Here is a 24,725-nt window from a genome sequence, read left to right as displayed (position 1 = left end):
CTCTTTTTCAAATATTGGGCAGTTTTTCATTCTTGCACAAACAGTTCGTCATGCTTTAAAGGAAGTTTTTATTTTATTTTATTCATATGCTCAATAATAAAACAAACATTATATTTCACAGTACAAATGCAAATAACTGCAGGAGAGGAAAAGAAGCCCAAGGGGCTTATATAAAATCCTCCCCTTTAGTATAAAAGATCACCAAAACATATCGACCAAATAAGAAGAGAGAAGAAAGAAAGAAGCAGAAAGGGGCAAAAGACAAATAAAATACAAAAACAAGCAACAAAGAGAAAGATAAAGAAAAAAGAACGAAAAATTGATAAAATCACAGGCTCATTTTAAGTAAATTAGGCATGTATGATTTAGTTTTGTTGTAATTTCAAAGGGACATCAAAGCTTGACTATTCTTTTTTTAACTTTATATTTGGAAATATTGCTTCAAACTCTCAAAACACCTTCAACTGACTTTTATATGGAGATTCATTTTTCAAGAAGTGAACTGATTTAATAGCAAAAAGTTAGGATACTTTCAATATCTTTAAAACTATTTCCTGCTTTTTGAAAAAGCATAGAAATCCACTGTAGCTTGTTTTGTTTTAAACTTTTCTAATGTGACATTGTCATCGTTCTATTTTATATTCATTGTAATAAAGTTGCTATAAAATTGAGCTCCTGTTGAAAGTGAATGTATTCTTTTCATGAAAGTGGCTAAAAATAGCTTACTTAAAATGCTGTGTTTTGTATGTTTTGTGAAGAGAAATTATATTGAACATTAAATAAATGTCATTGTTTAAAGCTCATGAGTCTGTCTGTCATTGAAGTTTTAATTTAACCTGAAGCATTCTTGCTCTCCAGTCATAACAGGCCACATCACAATCAACCACAGTTTTTCACCCAGTTCTTGGTTAGGACTTGAAACTTAGGAAAAAATTATTCTATAATGGCAATGCTCAGACTTCAGACTGAACAGGATGTGAAAGCAGAGCGAGGGAAGGCTGTCACCTGTAACATACCAAGAATGGGAGTAATGAAAAGGGAGGAAGCACAAGTTGACCTTGTGCTGTTAGATACTGTTTGAGTTGTTCAGCTGTGTGGGAAATTGTCTCTGAGACAAAGCAACTGCCTTATAAAATAATTTCCTCCAAACGAGAGACGAGAATAGGGTTGTTGGCAAATTAGACAAAGATTGGGATTAAATTTTACATTCAAGCTGGCATGTGTAGGTGTGGCAATATACATTTTCAAGCATATTTCCTCCTGAAATGAGATAAACATTTCAGACGGCAATGTGCTTGAAAATGTATATTGCCACACTTACACAAAAACTGACTACTTATATAAGATGATATTAAGTCTATTTCATATATGAAATAAGTGATTTTCATCTTATGTATGATCAAATATGCTATTATGATTTTGACATATTGCAGGAAAAGCACTACTAGTGGAACTACTGTTAAGATATGCATACTGAATATTCCTTTACAGTATATGTAGGGATATTTTCTTGAGGATGTTTCTGGGCTTACTTGCCTTGAGATTTATGCACACAGTCCCTGAGAGTAGTATATAAGTAATATTTGAGGGAGTAGAGGAAATATTATCTATTCACATTTTGTTTCATCTGTCAGGTTGAGCGTCCTCCTCCACATCTGTGGTATTTGTTGTAGATTAAAAAAGTCATGCAAGAAACTGCGTAAAGGCCAGACAACTATGAGAAATTGACCAGGTTTCCTGATATAGAGACTGGAAAATTGTTTGCAAAGTAGATAAACGTATTTGTTACAGAATGAAAACCTATGCCTTAATGTATGTTTATGGGCTACAACCAAGATATATTAATTATCACAGTTACCCTGTGTGTGCTTTGTCTAATGTTGTATGGATTGTGGACGCAGATTCATGTTCATAGAATGGAAATATATTGAAATGTTTCCAAACCCAGTTCAAATGTTGACAGGGGAGTGATCTCGCCTTTAATCAGATGATGTCTGAGAACAGCCCTGAAATCATTTGTAGTCCTGTTGTTTTTAACTTTTGCTACCCCCTCTCCTTTTGACCCTTTACAGTTAACATTGTCAACTGAGCACCTAAGAACCACCTCCCCCTATTAAGTTGACCATGTATCTTGCCTGTGTGTCTTACTGTATAAAATGCTTCCATTTCATTTGTTCTGGGTCAGTCTAATGTCTCAGACCCGCTCTGTGTCAGTCCACTCACGGATAACCCGGGATATCAATAAACACCACCATCACAGCAAACTTTGAACAAGAACATGAGTGAATTTCTTCAACACCTCAAGAGGATTCCTTGATCTCTCACCAATTTATCTCAAATGTTGGATTCAGTGAATAACTGCTGTAAGCGCCCGATGAAATCTATGCCAGCCTAAGAGGCAACTTAACCCTGATACATGGAAACATTCTGTAGATAAGTACATTTGTTACAGTGTATGTGTCCTCGAGACAAAGCAATTCGACACTGATGTCCTTCATTGTGAGTTTCTCTAATCTTGTCTTTGTTTTGGAATTCATAGGGAGAAGGAATCAAATTTAACACTGCACTCTCAGATTTCAAATAATGTATGAGTCTACAACGAGTTAGCTTGCAACTATTTGAGAAGGACCCACTCATAAAAGGTTTTAAGTAATCTCTCACCCAAGAATGTTTCCTGGTTCAGACAAAACTGCAAAAAAAACCTTTGCATCTCATTTAACTTTTTTTTAAGAAACTACATTTACAATCTTGTGTTACCTTTATCTCACAAAACCCATGAAGACTCTGTAACATATTGTCTCTATGCCAATGCCAAAGAAGTAATCTTGTCAAACACTATTATGTATTACTTCTGCAACAAACTGTGTCTTTTCTTGACTCAGAAGCAGACACAGGTGTCTGCATATATATTCTGTGGTACCAAAATATTACTGCAGCTATTTCCTCAGTCATAACCCAAGACCCAAGAATATCTTAATACAAAAAGGGGAAGTGTAGTATAAAATGATTGTCTCTTGATGTGTTGATAAAAAAGAAGGAAAACCACCGTCTCAGTTGTATATTTAAAAGATTTTATTACAAAAGAGAACAGTGTCAAACATCCAATCTTGAGAGTCCCTGGTGCCGATCTGAGTCTTTCTCCCTACTCCAGTTTTGTGTGAGGTTTTGTATCCTTTTATTAATCATTTTTATCAGACATAATGTAACACAAAAAAGTTTTGTACATCTCTTCAAATAATGCGGAGCCAGACAGAGTGGTCATTATGGTTTGAGGTGATGCTGTGGGATGGAGATTCGAAAGATCACTAGTAGGCTAAGGCCTTAGATTCAACTCAAAGAGACAGAAGTGAGAGTATAACTTTCCTTCTCTGAAAGTGCAAAAGGCCAAGACAGCCGACCACAAGGAAGAAGAAAACAGAATAATACGAGACAGGAGCGGAACAATTTATGCACCTAAGCTGTTCTACAGGAAGTTCGAGAGCTGCTGTAGGCCCATTTAGAGGAAGTGACTCCAGATACATTATCTATTTTTGACAGGTCCCAGACCTGAAGCAGCAAAAACTTAGAAAACTTCATCTTTCCACAGAAATTTGACAGAAGGCACATGTCACGACCATATATGATTTGGCAGAACCCCAAAAGAACAATAAGCATCCAGAGTGAGCCAATGAGGTTGTAGCACATAGCATCACCCAAACTGCAAAGGTATATAATGAATTAAAAATGCATATTCAGGGATTCTTATACTTCCGAGCGAAGTAGACGAAGTCTGCAGCTGTGTATAATTCTTTGCTTTGTCAAATAAACACTTTGATCTTTGAACTTTCAAACATTTCCTGCATCGCTTTCTTCAAATTTGAACACGACATTTGGCAACACTGTATATAGTTTCCTATCTCTAAAAACTCCATTTTCTGAACAATTGATCATTCAGGAAAAAACAGCCTCTGGCCCATAAGCTATACCAGACTTTTAACCTTTAACCTAAGAAAAACATGTATTCGAATGTCACAGGATGCCACAGGACAAAGGCAGAACAGATACCACAGAAGAATGTTTGCAATTGGTGACCGATTGTGATTGGTGATTTTTTCCCCCTAAAGTTTAAGGCATTGCAGAAGATGCAAGCTAAAAAACTGAAAAAATGGAGGGATTAAAACTAGAGTTTGGGACAAAAACTGGAACTGGGCCAATGCATGCAGGCTTCCAGCTGCTCAAGAGACACAAAGAACAAGAATCAGACTGAGGTGCCTAAACACAAACCTCCCACCTACAGCCATACATTCCTACCGAGAAACACGGTGTCTGCAAGTCTGTAGTAATCCAGAAGATAGTATCAGTCCCTGAAGCACTTAAAGTTCTCATATAAGAAACATGTCGGCATAGTTGCCCCACTCATGTATGATAACAGGGTGGACAAAATATAATTGAATGCACCCCAGTATATCACCGCATATCAATCATGCAAGGCTTCTTTGTGTTGCTGAATACTATGAAGACACTGAGCTTGTCTCTCCTTTGAGACACTTCCCTCTGACTTCAGTATCAAGGAATGATCTCCAATATATTTGTATGCAATATATTTTAATCTTTAGCTTTTCAGTGTTTTTCATGTTGTTTCATGATTGAGTGTTTGCAGGCAACTTCCATGACATTCTTTATTCAGCAGCAGACACAGGTATCTGACTGTATGCTGTATGTGTACATATCGTGGATCCAATTTTTTTTTTCAAAGGTTAAAGCTTTGCAGGAGATGCATGCTAAAAAACTTAAATAATGGAGAATTTAAACTAAAGTTTGAAACTGTGGTGGGAAAAAAAGTACCTTGGTGAGAAGAACAGAGCAGAGAAAAATGTCTTTAAGATTCTTTAATAAGTAAAAATTCTTTAGTAAGCAAAACAGAATTACACTTGTGCAAGGGTGGGTCAGAACAGTGTTCAAAACTGACTAACAAAGGGAAAGTTGGATATAGCTTGTACAGTATGTATATCTAAGTGAAAGTGGTGTACATGATCTGACTTGAAAGAGGAGATCAGTGAGAAAACAAAAATATAAAAAGGAAGAAGTGTGTTTTGCAAATAAGGGAAGGGTTAGGGTTAGGGTTAGGGTTAGGTTTAGGGTTAGAGTTAGGGTTAGAGAGTAAAACAAACAACAACCTAAGGACAAAAAACGAACTCACCTTAATACAAAAATGAATAACAAATGAATCATTAAAAACTATTTCCCTCACAGGAATAAGAACTGAGGTGTAAATAATCAGGTCTGTAAGTTTAGTTTTAATTATGCCTGTAAGTTTAAAGTTCACAGGGTCAAAACAGGCAGGCTATTGGTTGCTCAAGAGAGACAAAGAGCAGGCAACAGATTGAGGTGCCTTTACAGAAACCTCCCAATTGCAGCCATAAATCCTGACTGAGAAATAAGGTGTCTACATCAAAGGAAAAGATGTCGTAAACCACTAGGGAGTATCAGAATCTGAAGTACTTAACAGTTCCCAGAAAAGAAAGACGTCTGCATAGTTGCCCCGTTGCTGTTTTGTCCCTTTGACGTTTTTTGTTAATGTTTGTCTCCTTATTGGACAATAATAATGTTTAATCTTCAATTTAGCAGTGTTTTAGGCACTATTTCATATGTGTGTTCAGTGTTTTAAGACCAGTTCTGTCACAGTGTCTTCTATAACAGGATATCTGTGGTGTCATTAACAAGAAACGTATCTTTGTATCATTTATTGGTAAAGAATCAAATATCAGTGTACAAAAGGCAAGGCAAGGCAAGGCAAGGCAAGGCAAGGCAAGGCAGCTTTATTTATATAGCCCATTTCATACACAATGGCAATTCAATGTGCTTTACATAAAACAAACATTTAACAGTAAGAATTGGAAATAAAAAACATAAAAACATGCAATTTGAGGAATAAAAATGAAACCCAATAATAGTGAAAACATAGAAATTCAAATTTTTTCGACCACACAGACAACCAGCTAACACTATCTCTTCCATAGAACCGTATCATGTACTCTACCAGATGGCCCTCTGGACTTGTTTCCTGCATTTCCCATGATTAGCTAATCTTTATCTTAAGACGTAGTCGTCACTACGAATCCTGGATCTATTTCTTCGGCACAATCAAAGCTAAAAGCTGCCGTACTGTACGGCGGCGGTCATACAGAGTAAATTCAGGACGCGGTCAGTGCTCCTAACACTGAGGTTCAGAGCTCAAAGAAATGAGCTGTTATTATCCCTTAGGTTGCTCTCCTTTGCCCTATTTCACTTAGGAGATGTTCTTAGTTATTGTGAGCACTATTGGTTTGTGATGATCCCAAAGACGCAAAGATGATATAAAACAAGGAGTTATCTTCAATGCACATTTAATAAGAGCTCAGGTCATAAGGCTACATGCATGGTTAAAATGACAATGAACAAACAAGAAGGAGCAGCTTATAGAGTATTCCTGACATGCCAGCTGTTCTCCATTACATAAGGGGGTAACCTAAACAAAATATGAGCTGAGGCCTGGCCAAGTATTTTTGTCCAAATCTATTAGTGCATTCCATTCCTTCCACTGAGTGATAGCCATACTGTCTGCTATGTATGAAGGATAGTTATAAAAAGCACACTAACAGTTACCTTTAGATTAGCTATGATAGTTTGCACAGTCAGGTGCAGCTCATTCCAGACTTAGATAACATAAAGTTTTGCTTGTTATATTTACTTACACTGCTTGTTTGGAAAATTAACACACCGTGTGTCCATCCACATCTTTCTTTTTAAGGGATTATGTCTGCACAATTTAAAAATGTCTAGCGGGCAAGTTCATTCAAAGGGTAGAAATTCATATAATGCAGAACTTATACAGATCTAAATCTAAATCTAAATCTAAATATTAAATCAAATCTAAATGTTTAATCTAAATGTTAAATGTTGTTTTACATGAATTGTTGTCTCAAATGAAAGAAAAATTAGCTAAATATGAGTAAAGTTAGCTAAATATTAAAAATATATCAACTATAAAACTGATAGATTAGAGTTGTTGATTTGATTGGTCGAAGAGACAGTGTGTTGCGTTCACGCCCACTCGGTTAAACTGGAGGCTAAGCAGCAGCGGATGTTAATCAAAGTTTTTGCTCATTGAGCGCATTAGGCAGCGTCACTTTGCGGTTTTCACCCAACTGCATAGATTTTGCTTGACCAAGCAACAAACAAACAGATAGACAGACAATAACTTTTAACTTTTGGTAAGTATGAAGTCAGTGCCCTTACCTCGTTAACAAATGACTTATTTCGACGTCGGAAGGTGAGTTGGTTTCTGTCGCTTAACTGGAAAGTTTGTCTGCATGTTTACATGCGTGAAACTTGTGAGAATCATCGTCAGTTTCTCTTTAAAAAAAGGGGATAAAGTACACATTTATACCTAGTGTAATATGATGAATATTTAAACGCTACGTTACTTTATTTTTTAGCGCTTATATGTAAATAACCATGTTAGCGAAGTGAACGTTAATTGACAGTAACGTAAGTGAGCAGCTGTTGTCAGCGTGGGTGAAGTGAATAAGTTCAGCAGAAAGCGCAAAACGTTGGTTTATGTAGGTTCAGCCAACAGAAAGGACCTGGTGTGTGTTTAACTAAGGTCATTTATAACTGTAAGAGTGTTAAAGTGGCGCTCCATATTTCTCTGTAAATTACACATTAGGAGATATTTGTAATTTGACGACACATACTCAACAGCAAGCTACATTTTTTTCAGAGTCTGTGATGGGCATGTCTTTATTTTTGAGAATACGCAACATAAAAAATGTCTGACATCCTCATTTTAGGTGACCACTGTCTCCTGTGTAGTATAGCCTGGCTGGCTGAACTGTCTGATATTATTGAAGCGCCATCTGCTGTTTATAGTTGTATTTGGAACCACAGTTTATAGTGTTTGTGTCTGAGGTTTAATGACTATACGAGCAGGATTGCATGGAATGAATATCATGCCATATTTTGAAACAAACAAAAAAAGCCTTGAAATGTTGAAACGTTTTGAAGGCTTGCATCATGTTTTGATTGAACATCATTCTGTGTTCGAGTTTGTCTTCTTTACAACTGCAGCTCCCTTTTTACACAATCTCTACCTCACATTTTCTCAGTTTTAAATTTTTCACTGCTCTCACAATGTATTACTTTGTTTTCCAGGTGACATCTTTTGTCTAGCAACTCTGGTCGTCTGAAACTGTGAAACACGGTCTGAAAAAAGGAAATCCTGTGACTCGCAAGCCTGCAACTGTGTGGGTAGATCTCTGAAAAGTAAGTGTCATACTGTAAATTCTGTTTCAGTGTTTCACTATTTACAAAGTTTCAAACCTGGAAAACATACAAATACACAGAACAGTAGCAAATCTAAAACTGAAAATGTGTTGGAGAAACACTGTAAAAGCCCTGCAGTTGTAAAAGAAGGAAAACTCACACACAAAATATTGTTTGAAGAAATTTCAACATTTATTTCAGCCCATCCAAACATTATGCAAGCCTTCAAAACTTGGTTTCAATCATGTAAAACCTTTTTTTCGGGGGATTTCAAAATGAGTTTAGACCTTTTTGAAGCTTGGTTTTTTTTTCCAGTTTTGAAATATGACTTGATCCCACAGGATAAGAAATAAAATAAAATAAGAAATAAATAAAATAATAGAAAACCAAACATTTTCAATCAAAGCTCAAAGTATGATGATATGATACAAACAGGTTTCAATATAGCTCCATCAAAGTTGCTCGCCATTAGTTGTAAAATGAATGACAAATGGTATGATGACATTAATTGTAATGATTAGGGTTGTAAAGATACATCGATAAACCAATTCAATGATCAACGAGCCGATAGCATCAATGCAAAATGAAAACATTGATTAGACATCAACACATATCATCTTTAAGATGTGCGTTTATTTTGAAAGTGGACAGAAAATCGTCAGTGAAGATATCCTGAACAGCTTCTTTCCACAATAACTAAACCACGACTTGAAAAGAGTGATGAGTATCACAGCTGTGGTTTAGCAACATGTCCGAGTAGAGGCAAGTCTATCATATTATAGGCAAGTCAGAAATACTATAAAATCGGCCACACAGAAAGGCCTGAAATGTGCCATTGTCGCACATCTTTCGGGCAAAGTGAGGTGGGTCCTCTCATTTCCCCCCCCCTCCACAGCACGGTAGACACGGCAGTTTTGAAAGAGAAGCAAAAATCCTGCTTTAATGTATAAAAATAGTAACTTAATGTTCTTTCAGTGGCACTTTATAGTGAACAGGAGATCTGAATTTATTTAAAAAGAATCGATTGCTTTTCATTCAAATGTCTGGTTGAGCTCAGAAATAAAAATGTCAAATTATATTTTAGTTTCTTTTTGTGATTTTATATGAGTTGTATGAGGGAAATACATCATCTTTCTGTTCATGTCCATTCTTAACTTGGCTTAGTGTCACATAAGGTAGGCGTGTTAGGAGTAGTGACGTGTGTACTACAAGTATCAAAGCAATTGTGTTGTGTATGTGTGTACAAATGCAGACTGCATTGAGCATGTTGTGCACTCACTCTCTCTTTCGGCTGAGGTGTCCACTTACAAAGACCTGAATACACTAAACTTTTTTCTGTCCCTTGCCTAGTATTTCTATACATTTTGCCATAATAATGTGAATTTGAATCTTAATTAACTTAAACTGCGTGCAGGTTGTGATTCTACAAGCATGCAGCGAGGGGTGACTCAAAAAAGTAAGTATTTCACTGTGCATGTGAGCTACCATTCTTAAACCATATAATCATGCTTTTATCTGGAACTACGTTTGCATTTTGTATTCTCTGTAGGACTTTCTAGCAAGCTGTTTGACTCTCTGAAGGAGTATCTGAACAACAGGAACAGACTACAACCCATTATTGGTCTGTAGCAACAAATCTCTAGTTTGTGTGTTTAGTTCTGTGTGTCCTGCGTGTATCGAAACAATTTGTCTAATTTTGTGTACATTCAGGCCTGGGCAGTATTATAGAATGTGTGAAGATGGGGTCAGACAGCAGAGAAGCACTTTACCTGTGTGAGGTTTGTGTGTGTCGACTCAGTATATCTGACATGCGAAACCACATTATGGGAAGTCTCCACAGATACAATTACACTGTAAGTAGTATTGCCAAAGTCATTATGGCAAGTTTGTGAGCAGCCTAGTGATTGTAGTTTGGTAACTGTTCGCATTTTGCTGGACAGAAAGCCTGGCACCCCAATTTTGTGTCTGAATGGAAGGAGAGCTCAGACCTGTCACTGCTGGCCTGGCCACTGATGGAGAAGGCCAAGATGCTTGAGGAAAAAGAGGGACCTGGGGATATTAAGGTATATTAGCTTGACTGTGTCTGTCTTTATTTCTGTTTGATGAGAATTTTGGATGTGAGTGTTCATATTTTTTGCACCCTCCTATGAAGATGTTTGAGGTTGAAGATGCTGTATACCAGAAGATTGCAAGACAAAGTGACAGTGACGGTCAGTCTTTATGTGTAACGGTTCACTTGTTGAGAACAGTGACTCTCAACCTCTGCTTTGTCCACCCCTCCAATCTCACCCTTATTCTTATTTCCTGTCCTTCACCCTTTTTGTTTTTATATTTTTTGCACTATTTTCATATGTATCTTTCTCTCATTCCATAAATGTGTGTTCCTCTTTCTTAAAACCACAGCAGTCACTCTGATAAATTCCTTAAGACATGGACAGTGGTGGAAAGACCTTGAGAGCTGTTCAGAGGCTACATCTGTGCCACAGAGGATTGTATTGCTTGGCCAGGGCCACCAGAGACACTCCAAGAAATCCTTCAATGCTGACATGAAATCACAGAAGTCCTCAGCACAAACTAACGAGCCTCCATCTCTAATCCAGTCAACTTTAGCTCCTTCTATCGACTCAAACAGCTGGTTAGATAACATCTCTACATCACAGTTAGACAATACTCGGACGTCAGACGATAGCAACAGCTTTATAGATGGCTACACAGGAACCAAGCTTCTTATTGGTGAGCATGAATAATAACAATAGGTGTTACAGTTACTCAAAACCTGAACCTTAAACATGATTGAAAAGTTTACATTTTGGTCGTGGGATAAGAAAATTCCACACATAATGATTGATTGATTGATTTAATGCACCGAAACTATTGAGAATTTAAAAAAATCTTAAAATAAGTAGTTCTTCCCCACAACATCACCAATAATAGGTGTTGGATATTAGTACTTAATAGTGGATTTTTTTGGTGAGAATACTACTGATGAGTGCTACTGCATATATTATGGATCATTTAAGCAATAGTTTGAGTTTGGGAAATATGCTCATTCTCTTTCTTAGAAAGAGTTAAATGAGAAGATTGATACCACTTGTATGTCAGTGACTGGAACCACTAACTTGCCACTTTTGGCCAAGAAATAGTACAGTAAATAACCCCTGTAAAATTGTAATTTTTACAGGTCGTGCTGATTAAACTGATTAGAGTATCATCAAGTTAACTTCAGAGGTGTTGGTAGGTGGATTTTGTAGAGGCAGGCTAGCTGTTTCCCTGTGTTTCCAGTCATTGTGCTATGCTAAGCTAACTGGCTGCTGGCTCCAGTGACACATTTGAAGTGGTGTCAGTCTTCTCATGTAACTCTTGCCAAGAAAGAAAATAAGTATTTTCCCAGATCTTAAACTATTGCTTTAAAAAAAAAAGAAGCTGCTTTTACATGTTTGCAACAGGTCTTTCCAGAGTGGTTGAGTGTAGAAGTGAAGATGGTCACACATACTGTTTCATGTGCCACTGCTGCCGCATCAGAATCAACAAAAAGGACATCATTGATCACCTAACCAGCACTTGCCATCTTGTCAACTACTTGGTCAGTTTGTTGTGTATTAATAATTTCAATTGAAATATGAACACAGATCATTAATCATTAACCAAAGGCTTTAGAAACATGCTATAAATAAGTTTGAAGCTCAATGAAAATGTCTGTGTGTAGGTGGAATCTCATCCTGAGCAGGTGGAGGATATTAATGACAATCAGCTTCTCCAATCACTGGCAAAGAAGGTGGAGCAAGAGGAGGGCAGAGGAGAGCTGGAGGTATCTCATTTACTTTTATGCACAAACTATTCTGCCTTGCCTATGCTGGGTTTTAAATACAGTAGCTCTTGAGGTTTAAAAAAAAAAGATTAACCTAAAATATATTTATTTCACTTGAACACTTGAATGTTTTTAGGTGGTGAGTGCACCAGAATCCATCTGTATCTTACTGACTGGCAAAAGTTACCACTGGTGTAAGTACAGATATATGCCTGTCCACTGTTTTCTTGTTTGGCCATAAAACATTCACCTCTTTAGCCCCAACTCTCTGTTCTTGAGGAGGGACTCCTGATGTAAGTATAAAGATTGTTTAACTCTGCCCCCTCACACTGACACTTTTTATTACTTTTCTTTGCTTGAATAGGTGCTCTGCATAAAAATGATACTCCACAAGATCTCAAGTTTGAAACACTCACTCCCTCCTGGAACTTATCCTTGTATTATCTATTGTTGTATCATTCACCCCTTTTTTATCTTGATTTTTCCTCTCTTATTGTACTTATACAGCACCCAAGCATACTATCATAACTACTAACTTACTCTTTCTGTCAGTGAATTTTGTGAACACAGTTTGTTTTTCTTTGTATACCCCTCGTATTGTTTTCTTTTTGTCCCAGGTTTAAAGATGCTGTGTAAGGGATGGACACAAAATAACACTGAAAAGAGGAAAATTGCTGTCGAAGGTGTGTGTCTTTCAAAGCCGCAGATCATTGAAGAGGGTGAAAACGTTTTTGTAATTTTCTGTTGCTTTTCAACCTCTCCATGTTTAATTGACACTTTTTCTTTAAGGGCCAATTGTCAACAAGACCTTCTGTCAAGGCACGCCAGAGAAATGTGCTGTAGGGCTGTCAAAACGGGCACAAAGAAAGAAAGCAAAAAGAAAGATGAGGAAAGTGACTAATACGGTGTTTAAGGTAAGCTTACCTCTCACCAAAGGTGCAATACTGCTGGAGAGGACGTCTTTCAACATGGACAGCCTCCCTGTGTCATCATACTCCCCTTCAGCCGACTCGGATGTCATTCCCTCGCCAGAAACCCAGACAGAGGAATATGAGTTAGACTGGGACTCTGGGTCATTTGCCATTAACCACTCTGAGCACACATCAATGTGTGCACCCTCGCAACTTCAGCAAGATTTTGGTAGAGGAGATGCAGGCTCTGGTCAATACGTGGGACCAGAAAGAAACATCACTGTCCCTCAGTATCAGGAAGTAGATGGTTATTTCAATAACGGTGATTACTTCAGCCAGTCTAAACACATAAATAATAAACAAAACCAAGGAGCCTGTGAGGAAAGGAATTACAATAGACTGCCTCAATCACAAGGAAGATCAAATAACTTTTATGCAGAGTGGCAAAATCAAGGACAGTTACCTGCTGTGTCCCGTGCTCAGGAATGGTCATCTTATCCCTCTTCTGACAGACGTGAGGAGGGTTACACTGAGCAATGGTACAATTCATCTTTCCAGAATGGATTTGACTCAAGAGTGGATGTACCCAGAGGGGAGAGACACGAGATAAGCTCAAATGCTACCCAACAGTATTGCCAGCAACAGCCCACTACGCAATACATGGCACAACATCATACACGTCTTCCTGTGGGAAGTGTGGGACACTATGGTTTGTCTGGTGAACTGGCTCCTCATTTAGTTGCTGCTGGGATTAACGTGCATCCTCATCTAGGAGATTCCCATGCTCACAGCGACGGCATTACACCAGAGACTGGAGAACAATTTAAGATGGAACAGAGACGATTGCAAACATACGCAGAGGTCACAACTGGCCACGTCCCAATGGCTCCACAAAGTCATATGATACAACCTTTGGCCTATCAAGCTATTAAAGTAGGCCACAGGGGGATGTCTACAAATGCTGACCAGCTCTTTCTTCATCCAGGCGGTGGTGGCAGCAGTGGCATGTCCTATTCAAATGAATACATCCCACCTGGGCAAGCTCAGCGTTATGAAGCCTACTCTGATCTTAACATCAAGGTCACTGGTTTTTCAGGTGGGATGATTTCAGGGAATGTAACTGGAACACCACACTGGAACATGTATGCATATCCTGTTTCTGCATACAGTACCCCATCTCACTGACACCACATTTCCACTGACTGCTGGCATGGTTTCAATGGTTTCTGTCATACTACTTCATGTTTTTCTAAAAGAAAACATGTATGATTATCTAAAAAATGTGAATCTCCTAATAGAGGAAGCTTCTCAATGTTATATGAAATAAATTTAGCATTGTCCCTATTGACTTTCAGTTTTAACATTCATATTTAATATGACAAAATACATAGACTAACATGAAGCCAACATGTTTTCTATAATATGTTTGGAAACATAAAGAGGTCGCTAATTCGAATTTTGGGACATGACTAATAATGAAATCGACTGGTTGTAAAATTGTAATGACTCCATCATTTAATATGGACTAAACTGCTGTTACAAAATGGACTGAAATGCTGATTCTGTGTTTTTTACATTCTTGAGTGTGATTTTTCTTTTTCTTTTTTTTCTCTTCTGAACTTCAGGATAATAGTCAATTTTAGGTCAAGTCAATTTGATTTGTATAGCTGAATATCTATAATAGCTACATTATCTGGTTACATATCAATAAACATCACTGCTTTTTGAGTTAGTACTGAGCACAATCCTAACACCACTTTACGTTTTTCTTATGTGAGAAATATAAAATTGACTCAAGCCGTGCTATGCAGAAGATAATGAGATAATTTAAAGTGAAATGTACCATAATTTACTGATAAGATGAGGTTTTAAATACATACCCAAAATGAAGTGAGAGTACAAAACATCCTCAGTATTATTAAACATCACGTTATATTTTTCAGTGCTTCATATCTGTAAAGAATAACAAAAGTTGGGAAAATCACAGTGAGGCTGTGGTTCGTGCTTGTTAATATGTTAAACTATTGACACTGAGATTTTCTTTGTCATTTGGACCATTACACCTATGTGACTGGGTTTATTATACAAGTAGTGCCCGAATAACTCCATGATGACTTTACATTCATTAATTGTGTGATAACTTTTAAGTATGTTCTTGAGTAGATTTTCTTAAATGATCTTACCTGATCATGTTAATGTCATGAAACAATATCAAGTATATTATTTAACTAAATGTCATGTCAAAACATCATCCTGGATGATTGTGATCCATTTAGCTGATTTGGTGCACCACAAGATACATATTTTTGTTAACTGGCATATAATTAGAAGGATGTGAGATCAAATGTTTATTATTTGTTTGGTCTGGTTTGTGGTTTGGTTTCAATTTAAGGTGACATTAAGTTTCTCATTTAAATCACATCTCTTAATGTTGTCTGCTGAATCTGTTGTACTTAAGTTTGAAAAAATAAAAGCACTTTATACACATTTACTGAACATTTTTCTTCTAACCCTCCATGGATGGCATCAACAAGGAGACTTTTAAAGATTTTGACAGACTGATTATTACAGTCTGCATGCCCAGTGCATAATTAAGTGACTTTCTAAATGTCTTCAGAGTAATTTCCTCTTGTAGGTCGCTGTTGTGTCCTCTTAAGTAAATCAGTTGACTACATTAGTAATAGCTTATGACAGTGACTCAGGATTGATGGATGAATAATGGTGATAGTGGTCTCTCAATGTCAAATTAAAAAGATAAAAGTTAATATAAAGTGTGGCAGGATATTGTATATGACTGTTTGAATCCAATTCAATAAAGAATGTTGTCCTCAGGGGTGGAGTCACTGATGTACAGGCAGTGACCAGTACATCGGCCCTAAAGTAAACAAACATATTTTTTGTAATTTGTTTTCGGTCAAACCAGTCATCAGACAAACCTGACACTTCATTTACTACACTTGTAAAATATCTAACAACATCTGACACTTTTATTATGATTTTTTTGTGGATTTTTTTTGACACAAGAACACATACATATACCCTCACATATATGAATGATAAATAAAACAAGAAAAACATGCAGAAACAATATTGGCAGAAGTAGTAATGATGCTAAGACAAGAGGTTAGTATCAACCATACAAAAATAAAACAAAAGCAGAAGATAATAAAAATACATTAAATATACAAGACATTTTGGAGACTATAACATACTTGACAATATCTAATATAGGGTGGATTAGGGTAGTTTTGGACATTGACCAATGTAGGACACCTAAGCTACAGTGGATTTATCTCTTTTTTTAATAATGATATTAGGTGTTGATATAATGTATTGGATTCATGTGTAAATATGGTAAACAAGTCAGAATTTCATAAAGTGTCCCGCATTACCCTAATCCATCCTATCTGTTATTTCCGTCGGACGTGAACGCAGCATCGAGGGCGTACGGAAGCGCCTCTTGCAGGCTGCTGTAGGTTGACCTAAGCAAAGCCAGCTAGCTAGCTCAGTCACCCTTTAACACCCCCCGAGGGCGGTGCGTTAGCATTAACAACCAGTCTTTAACATAGAAAAGGTGGCGTAGGATATGTAATTTGGATGGATACGTTTTGTGTAGTTACTGGCTAATTAATAACACATCTGGGAGAACCTTAAAGCTGCCTCTCCCGGTGTCTCGTACTCTGCCCAATCTCGTCGAGATGTCAGCTTTCTCCGAGGCGGCTCTAGAAAAGAAACTATCCGAGCTTAGTAACTCTCAGCAAAGTGTGCAGACGTTGTCTCTCTGGCTCATTCATCATAGAAAACACTCGAAGAGTATTGTCAATGTTTGGTTCAACGAACTGAGAAAAGGTAAGGTTGACATGATAAGCTAGCTAGTTCCCTGCTAAGAAGACTGCCATCATGTCCCCACAAGTCACAAACAAAGACTGCTCACATGTTTCTAGAAGTCACATGTTAGAGTAATTATAAATATCAAACTCTTTGCTAACAGTTGTGTCAAAGTTATCCATCTCTGATCTTTTCTCGTTAATTGCTAACCCTAGCTAATGAGCACGGCCAGTTGAAAACGTGTTGACTCACATAGGCTAATACCAGTAGAGTTAGCATTTAACCGCGTTATCCCTCGTCTCTTTATGTACTGGCTATGTGAAGGCTGAAAAAGTTACTCAAAAAATTAATACTGGATTTCTGCAATTTGCACAACATTAATGGTAGCCTAGACAGACGAGATTATAGTAGGCTCTTTTATCGAGCCTGGTAAAAGTCTTTCATACCATGTATCGAGGTCCTGAAGTTAATCAACTTCACCAACTCATTGCAGATATTAAATACTCGATAAGCCAAATTCATTAAGTTACAGTAAGTTACACCAATAGTGTTTATACAAACGGTTGAGCTAAGGACTATGTGAAAAAGGGGGCGTTGTCACCCAGTTTAGCTCTACAGAGCGTTTTAGTCTTTCATGTCTTTGTTTTATCATTCACCTCTTTTCCAACACTAAAGGCAACTGTTTTCAGCTAAAATGCTCTGATTGATAAAACCCACCCTGTGCTATCTATGCACTACCAAATGACTACTGAGCCAGATATGTTCACCGGGAGAAGGTGGAGACCAAAACAAAGCATTCAGGAAACTCAAAAAAAGAATGCAGATGTTGCTCCATCTGCAGGATGTGCAAATAAGCAATGGACAGTTGTTTACATATAATGCAGGATCCTTGCTTCTACTGCTCCTGAGCGCACAAGAAATCAGTGAGTCAAGCTTTAAAAAGTGAATGTTAAGAACACACATTTGTTTGTAGTTTGTGAGATGGATCTGCATTTCTAGTGGGGTGGCCAAAAGTGGCTTCTCCTTAATTTCCTTTATTTATTTCTCTCTCAAGCAATGGTGCAAATATACTTAGTTTGACTGAAGTTTGAAATCTGTTTTGAGGCCCGACATGCTTCAAATGTCCCACTGAAACTTTTAAGAATAGAAATTAAACTCTTCCACTGCCTATAATATTCTACAAAAAAGAATATTGAATGTGTTAAACGTAGTGTCACAAAAATGTAAGGAGTAGCCTATGGATTTGTACTTTTTAAGAATAGTTGATGCCATTTAAAGTGTGTCAGATGGAAAATATTCATCACTTACCTGATACTGTAAAAAACAACCTGACTCTAGATGTATTGTGTAGATTTAGTCACTGTATAGACACATTTTTGAGCTTTTGGGGGAAGCTGTTGTGCCTGTTGTATAGATGGCAGGTTCTGCAGTGCTTGAAGCTAATAGTGGCACACTTCTCCTTAGGGTGCAAGTCAGCGACCTAATGATACCTCCAGTGGATATAGTATTTTGGGAGCTCGTCTGAAGGCAGAAAAGAACGTTAATAGCAGTGGGAATAGAGACAGCACATTTCTCTGGAGCTTTATGCTTGGCGTATTGTTGACTGTGACCTGTCCATAAACAACAATATGCATCATTAAATATATAATCTGACTGTGCCACTGAAGTGCATATTGGTGGATAAAACTTTAATGAAAAAGACATGAAACAAGCCGTTTAATTAGAGAGAACAAGAAAAAATAACTTGTGAAATAGATTTCCCCTTGGATCTGTATATTGTCATTATGAGAAATGAGCTGTGTGACTGCTGTGTGGTTGTTACTAGATAGATTTTATTCTTAGTGGTGAGTGATTACTGTGAGGTGATTTGTGACTTCAATACACAATGGTCTGGCTTGTTGGGAAAATTGTGGCATTGCATTTAAGATTTTGTATTTTCTTGTGATAATTTCCCTGAATGTCACTAATTAATTAATTAAATTCTTAAATCCAACATATGGTTCTGTCATATAAATCATGTCCAAAAGTCTGACAGTCAAGCCCCTGAGTGATGTGTGTGTGTGTGTGTGTGTGTGTGTGTGTGTGTGTGTGTGTGTGTGTGTGTGTGTGTGTGTGTGTGTGTGTGTGTGTGTGTGTGTGTGTGTGTGTGTGTGTGTATGCGCGTGTGCGTGTGTGTGTGTGTATGTGTACATTTGGATATATGCAGCTCAGGTGTCACGGAAGCTGACCTTCCTTTATTTGGCCAATGACGTCATTCAGAACAGCAAGAGGAAAGGACCAGAGTTCACCCAGGACTTTGCACCGATCATCGTTGATGCATTCAAACATGTGTACAGGTCAGATTTAATATGACGTATCATCAGTATGTCTATATATCTGTAAATGGCTCAAGAAAATGCTAAGAGTAAAACTACCTTATGTAGGACTAGGTAATGTGTTTGTTTATTTTAGGCCGCTAAAGTTACACAATTTTTTAATGAATTGAGTCATTGTACAAAGATTAAAGTTGAAAAAATTAGCATTACAAAAAATGATGTCAGATTTCTCCAAGAGTGAAAAACGCCCCAATACCTAAACACTTGCATATAATCATGTTGCCATCAGTGTATCAACATTGAAGTTGCCACCTTTTATTTCTGTATCATCCAGTCAACATTAATTGAGTTTAACAAAGCATTTTAAAGTGTACGTGTCTGTTGTATGTATTGTATGTATCCAGAGAGGGCGAGGAGGGCTGTAAGAAACAGTTGGGTCGGGTTTTGTCCATCTGGCAGGAGAGAACCGTGTACGAGAACAACCTGTTGGACCAGCTCTCACAAGTCCTTTGTAAGTTCACATAATACTATCCTGTAACTACACAGGTTCATGCACAACACCAAACCATGTCTACATGGTCTCACTTTAATACAGTAAGATAATGTGACTACTTACTCTGCTAGTCAACAGGGTTAACCTCACTGGGTTACCCGGGGCTAGACTGCAAATGTAGCGTGAACAGCAGCAGTGAGTGCTCTGTCTGTGTGTCTACACCGGAGGCGTTCAGGTGCAGTGTTGAGTGTAGGTCAGCCATATTTTGGAAGCGCACAGTGCTCAATGAACAATACTGTAGGAGTGTATGTAAGGACAATAGACTTGAAGTATGAATTAATGCTACAGGTCGTGGTTATGCCCTGGAGACACAGCTGAGACACAACCTCCATGGAGCCGGTGCAGACAGCTGTATAGATTAAAATGAGGGAGTATCTGTTGTGTGTGAAAAAAACATCTGACACACTTGCTGTCTAGACACAGAGTTAGTCTCGTAAGACGTCGCTGCCACATTCATTTTTAAATAACGTGTGTGTGTGTGTTGTATTCTTCTGCCTTGTGCTCTTTTCTTGTAAATCCTAGATGGAGAAAAAAAGGCTAAGAAGAGGTCATATGAGGATACCCAACCAGAGGATGAGGACTTTGCCTCTCAGAGCTCCCCAGCTGAGCCCCCACAGGTCTGGGCCTAGGCATACCTAACCCTAACCCATACATACAGGGTTTAAAGAAATGATACTTGTAACCACATTGAGGTTACTTAATAATAACACAGTTAACACAGCATTTCTACATGGATTATTATCTTAATGTGCTGCCTATCTAATATTTCTCATGTATGTCACACACGTATCCTTGCCCTCAACTTTTCTCATAATCTGTTCCCCCATTTGTTCCTCTCATCTCCCTGTCCTGCTTATCGCCTCTCTACCTCAGACAGCAGAGTTAATCCGAGCTCTGCAAGAGCTTGAGAATGCAGCCTCTGGCGATTCAGTGCTGCGTCAGCGCATCTCCTCCCTTCCTGCTGAGGTACAGGACACATCACTGCTTCACAGGATCACAGGTAGGAGGCAGGACACAGCACAGTATTGTGTACTGTGTGTGTGTGTATATATACAAACACACACAACTCTTCCCCACAACACTTAAACACATGTACTGATTAATTAAGTGTCTTCACAGGAAGCAGTATGGGGAAAATACTAGGGAAACAGCTATCTATCTAAAACACCAAGGTCCACATCTCTGAGACAACAAATACCTGTCCTGCACAAATAACTTTTTTTTTCTTTTTCACTTTCCCGTAAATTTAACAGTGTAACACAGTGAAGCATAAATAAATGGAACATTTCCTCCCTCTCCACTCCTGCATAAGATTACATTCATTCCCCACCTATTACTTACCTCAACCCTGCAGGATAAGGAAAGAAACTGTTTTTAAAAATGACAATACTGTTAGTGACAATATTATTAAGAAGGCTGTGAGAGGACAGCCAAAACACCAACGGTCTGTACATTTACTGCTGAGAAACTTACAGTAAATGATTCTTCTTGATATTCAAAGATAGTCACTATCAATATGTCTTACTAATTTTACCACTTTCTTGCCATTATTTGATAATCAAAAGTGCAGAGACACATGTAACAGAGAAGGGTAGGACGTGCAACAAGGGTCGTTGGCTAGAAACAAACCACAGCTTTTGTGGTTATGTGGTGTGTCTCAACCAGTTGAGTTGCCCTTAATTTGACCACTTTGACATATTGTACATCATAAGGCTATATAAGCATTTAAACTCTTGCCTTTATATCTCTGCCTCACTCAGCAATGAAAACTGAAGTGCCGTTGAGCAGGACAATGAAGCTAGAGGAATGAAAAGGGCTAAAAACACCTTCATCTGCCATAAGGAAGTGTCTGAATTACCAGTGATGTCACAACATTGAAATAGTGGCAATATTTTACCAGTACTGATGAATAACTGAGTGACCTCTAGTTCAGTCCTTGGTTATATTTAAGCATGGTGCCCTGGTCTTTGTATGCTTTCTGTGCTTTAGATAAGGAGTCAGGGGAGCGGCTTTCCCGGCTGGTGGAGGAGGCCTGCATGCTGCTTGCAGACTACAGTGGCCGCTTGGCGGCAGAGATAGATGATAGGAGGCAGCTCACGCGCACACTAACGGTCTTCCTGCAAAGCCAGAAGGATGGCTTGGCCCAGAACGAGCAGAAACTTGAAGTGCGTGAATCACTTTTCTTCTTTCCATTATCATTTGTGTATCTGTGTGCCTTGTTCCCCTCACCTTTGTGTCATCATTATTCATTCTGGGTGTGTGTCTATCTGTTACGTAACTGCATGCTCACACTTTGAAATAACATTTCACATATTTCAGCATGTTGCATACTTATTCAGAGTGCCTCTTTTGATATAAAAAACAAACTGTAGATTTTAGTTTTAGGCCTGCTGCATTACAAACAGACAAATATTCCTAATTAAATACACACTTGATATCCAAGTCAGGCTACCGCTCTGTTCACTTACAGTGTACCTCCCACAAGGTAAGTACTGACCACTGACAGTGTTAGATCTTGAAAAACTTAATTACAGACTGTATTGTTTTCTCATAGCCATTCTTTGACATTAACTGTCCAGCCTTTATCCACAGGATACCAAGAGTATAAAGCATTTCATATTTGTATCTTCACACAGTCAAGTCTTTGCAATAAAAAACTGGAAATAAAAAAGGAAACTGATCTCGTGAGTGCTTTCATTTTGCTGTAACACTTGCAGCCCCTGGTGATGCATGCTTTGTATGAATTTGAAATTCAAAGATGGTTTGTACTAACAGTATTTACACTTTTTTTTAGTATAAACACAATAACTATTTACTACACACTCGATAATTGATCTTCAGATCAAGAAAAATCATGTCTGTCCTGTTATTACAAGTCAAACAAAAATTAGCAAAAGAACAGCAAGATTTAAGAATTTTTGTATTTATCAGGTTTAGTTCTAATGTTCACAACACTCAGTGATATTTTAGTCAGTACAGATGAAACCATTTTTGTGATTCATGATGAGCTTTAAAACCTCCCGTAGCGTGAGGAAATGTGTGTTCTGCTAGCACAACACCCATACATGCACCAGCTGTTTGGCGATCATTTACAATAAGCACAACTTTAAAGCAAAGCTGGAACAGAGAATGAAACATGACTGACATTTCATGTGACTGCACCTTTTTAAAGTTACAATCTTTGCATATACATGAATTGGGGGAAATCATTCATCAAAAATAACTAAGCTGACTGGCTTCTAGCTTTGTGCCACAGCCCTGATCTGTGTAAATTTCATTCACCTTTTGATGAGGCGCTGCTGTTTTAGTGTTTTACTACAAAGATGTTATTTAAACCTAAACACTTGAACCTTTGCATAGCATATTCTCAAAATAAATTAGAAGAGGAAAATGTCCTTTTTGTTTATGATATTTCATAGATTTTATAGATGCAAGTGAAGAGGTCATGAACTTGCAGAGTAAAAATTTAGAGATTTGTTTAAAAAAAAAAAAAAAATCACATCTCATTATACATCCTATGGTTTGAGGGAGTACAGAGTTGAACTCATCGCAAACTTGACAGCTTGAAACAGTGCACAGGCTCACTGATTACATTTTACATATTTAGAATTTTCATTTATGTGATGTAGTTTCTAATGAGATTAATTAAGGAAAACACAAAATCTGTGACATCTTGGATGCAAGTTTTGGCCAGAAATATAAACTTAACTTATATAAAACTTCAGATCTTTAACTGTATGTACACTTTTATTTGGTGTTAATATCCTCTGATGGACCTTTTCTGTGGTGGACTTTTTCAGGAGTACAAACACAAACTGGCGAAAGTGACCCAGGTCCGGAAGGAGCTGCGTTCCCGTTTGAACAATCTTCCAGGAGGACGATACAACTCATCAAACTGACGTTTCGCCATCTGACCAGATACCCGACCTTCCTGCTACAGAAACATCTCAACCTGTCTGTTAGATATTAGCCATAGTACTTTTGTTCTTGATTTTGCAAAGTGTCAGTGTCTCCCTGTATGGCATCCTGAAGTTCTCATTCTGTCTTCAGCAGTTTATTTATCCACCTGGCTTTTATTAACAGCAATATCAGCAGTAAACTGTAAATTAAGATTTATAATCATCAGTCATAGGCACTCCATGCTTTGGTGCCTGCCCATCTAACTTTCACAGCTTTAAAGTGACATGGATGATGCTGGTGTGATATTTTTGTATTTATACTGACTTGAGATAATGCACCAGAGTATATCCCCTTACTGTGACATTTCATAATAATTTTTAAATATTTTGAATTGCTTTCACACCTTTCTTTTACCCTTTCTGTAAATGCATCTGTTCTGGTTTTTGGTAAGATAATCACAGCAGGTATTGAAGCTGAAATTGTCTGTTTTTTTGCAGCGTGATAATGGCCTTTGAAGAGAATGATATACTAGTGAAATCATTAGGAAACCAGATTCTGAAGTTGAGAAGTTAACTATGTTCCTGAAAGCAAACCAACATATGTAATTACAATTTACATAAAGCCTCCTGATGAGAGGGAAGTGTGGATCATTGGTCAGTGTATATATTCAAAATTGCATGTAAATATGAAGGCGTTATACCTGTAAGTCCTTATTTGTATCCATGTCAACATGGCTTGTGAAATGAAATGGTCATTTAAACAAATTACTGAGGTATCAGTAGACTGATATCTTTGTAGTTGCTCAGACCTTCAATGTACTGAAAATAATTTGTAAAGGAGTCTATTGTGATCTTGTTTACTGGATCATACTGCTTCATAATTTTATCCCTCAGTTTACTGAATGCTGTGCAGATGCCTTACACAGCTTGAGAAGTGCCCCAGTTTCCAAAAACAGCTGCTTGTTTTTTTGTACATAGGATTCAAATTCTTCTTAGAACCAAATAAACAGAATATGTACAAAATGTTGCATCCTTGTCTCCAGTATGAGCAGCTGAGATTGTGTTTTAAGCTGTGATAACACTATGGTTAAGGTTTGGTTAACACTTGGTCAGGATTAGGGGAAGATC

At 37.6% G+C, this 24,725-nt stretch overlaps 2 protein-coding genes across 6 annotated transcripts; both read left to right on the top strand.

Annotated features, from left to right (window-relative positions):
• The first annotated feature begins 7,110 nt into the window (after window positions 1–7,110).
• si:ch211-199g17.2 (uncharacterized) lies at window positions 7,111–15,485 on the top strand. 2 transcript variants are annotated; one of them, XM_062435987.1, is made up of 12 exons: window positions 7,111–7,232; window positions 8,173–8,283; window positions 9,698–9,739; window positions 9,833–9,904; window positions 9,994–10,136; window positions 10,224–10,346; window positions 10,436–10,493; window positions 10,687–11,016; window positions 11,730–11,866; window positions 11,990–12,091; window positions 12,228–12,774; window positions 12,881–15,485. In XM_062435987.1, exons 3-11 carry the CDS (start codon window positions 9,715–9,717, stop codon window positions 12,330–12,332), a joined length of 1,095 nt encoding a protein of 364 aa, XP_062291971.1. In that variant the 5' UTR covers window positions 7,111–7,232; window positions 8,173–8,283; window positions 9,698–9,714; the 3' UTR covers window positions 12,333–12,774; window positions 12,881–15,485. The 2 variants fall into 2 exon arrangements, with proteins under 2 accessions (XP_062291971.1, XP_062291970.1); XM_062435986.1 differs by lacking the exons at window positions 7,111–7,232; window positions 8,173–8,283; window positions 9,698–9,739; ... (5 more) ...; window positions 11,730–11,866; window positions 11,990–12,091 and having other exon boundaries at window positions 12,338–12,774.
• A 973-nt stretch (window positions 15,486–16,458) lies between these two features.
• LOC133996140 (regulation of nuclear pre-mRNA domain-containing protein 1A-like) lies at window positions 16,459–24,599 on the top strand. Of its 4 annotated transcripts, XM_062435706.1 has the most exons (7): window positions 16,459–16,851; window positions 19,037–19,166; window positions 19,550–19,656; window positions 20,221–20,315; window positions 20,572–20,698; window positions 21,688–21,863; window positions 23,499–24,599. In XM_062435706.1, exons 1-7 carry the CDS (start codon window positions 16,701–16,703, stop codon window positions 23,595–23,597), a joined length of 885 nt encoding a protein of 294 aa, XP_062291690.1. In that variant the 5' UTR covers window positions 16,459–16,700; the 3' UTR covers window positions 23,598–24,599. The 4 variants fall into 4 exon arrangements, with proteins under 4 accessions (XP_062291690.1, XP_062291689.1, XP_062291688.1 ...); XM_062435705.1 differs by lacking the exon at window positions 23,499–24,599 and having other exon boundaries at window positions 21,688–22,349; XM_062435704.1 differs by lacking the exon at window positions 16,459–16,851 and having other exon boundaries at window positions 18,128–19,166.
• The last annotated feature ends 126 nt before the right edge of the window (window positions 24,600–24,725 follow it).

Source organism: Scomber scombrus, chromosome 16, assembly GCF_963691925.1.
Source record: "Scomber scombrus chromosome 16, fScoSco1.1, whole genome shotgun sequence".
Classification (NCBI taxonomy): domain Eukaryota; kingdom Metazoa; phylum Chordata; class Actinopteri; order Scombriformes; family Scombridae; genus Scomber; species Scomber scombrus.
The sequence above is the reverse complement of the archived record's forward strand: the minus strand, read 5'-3'. Positions and strand labels throughout refer to the sequence as shown.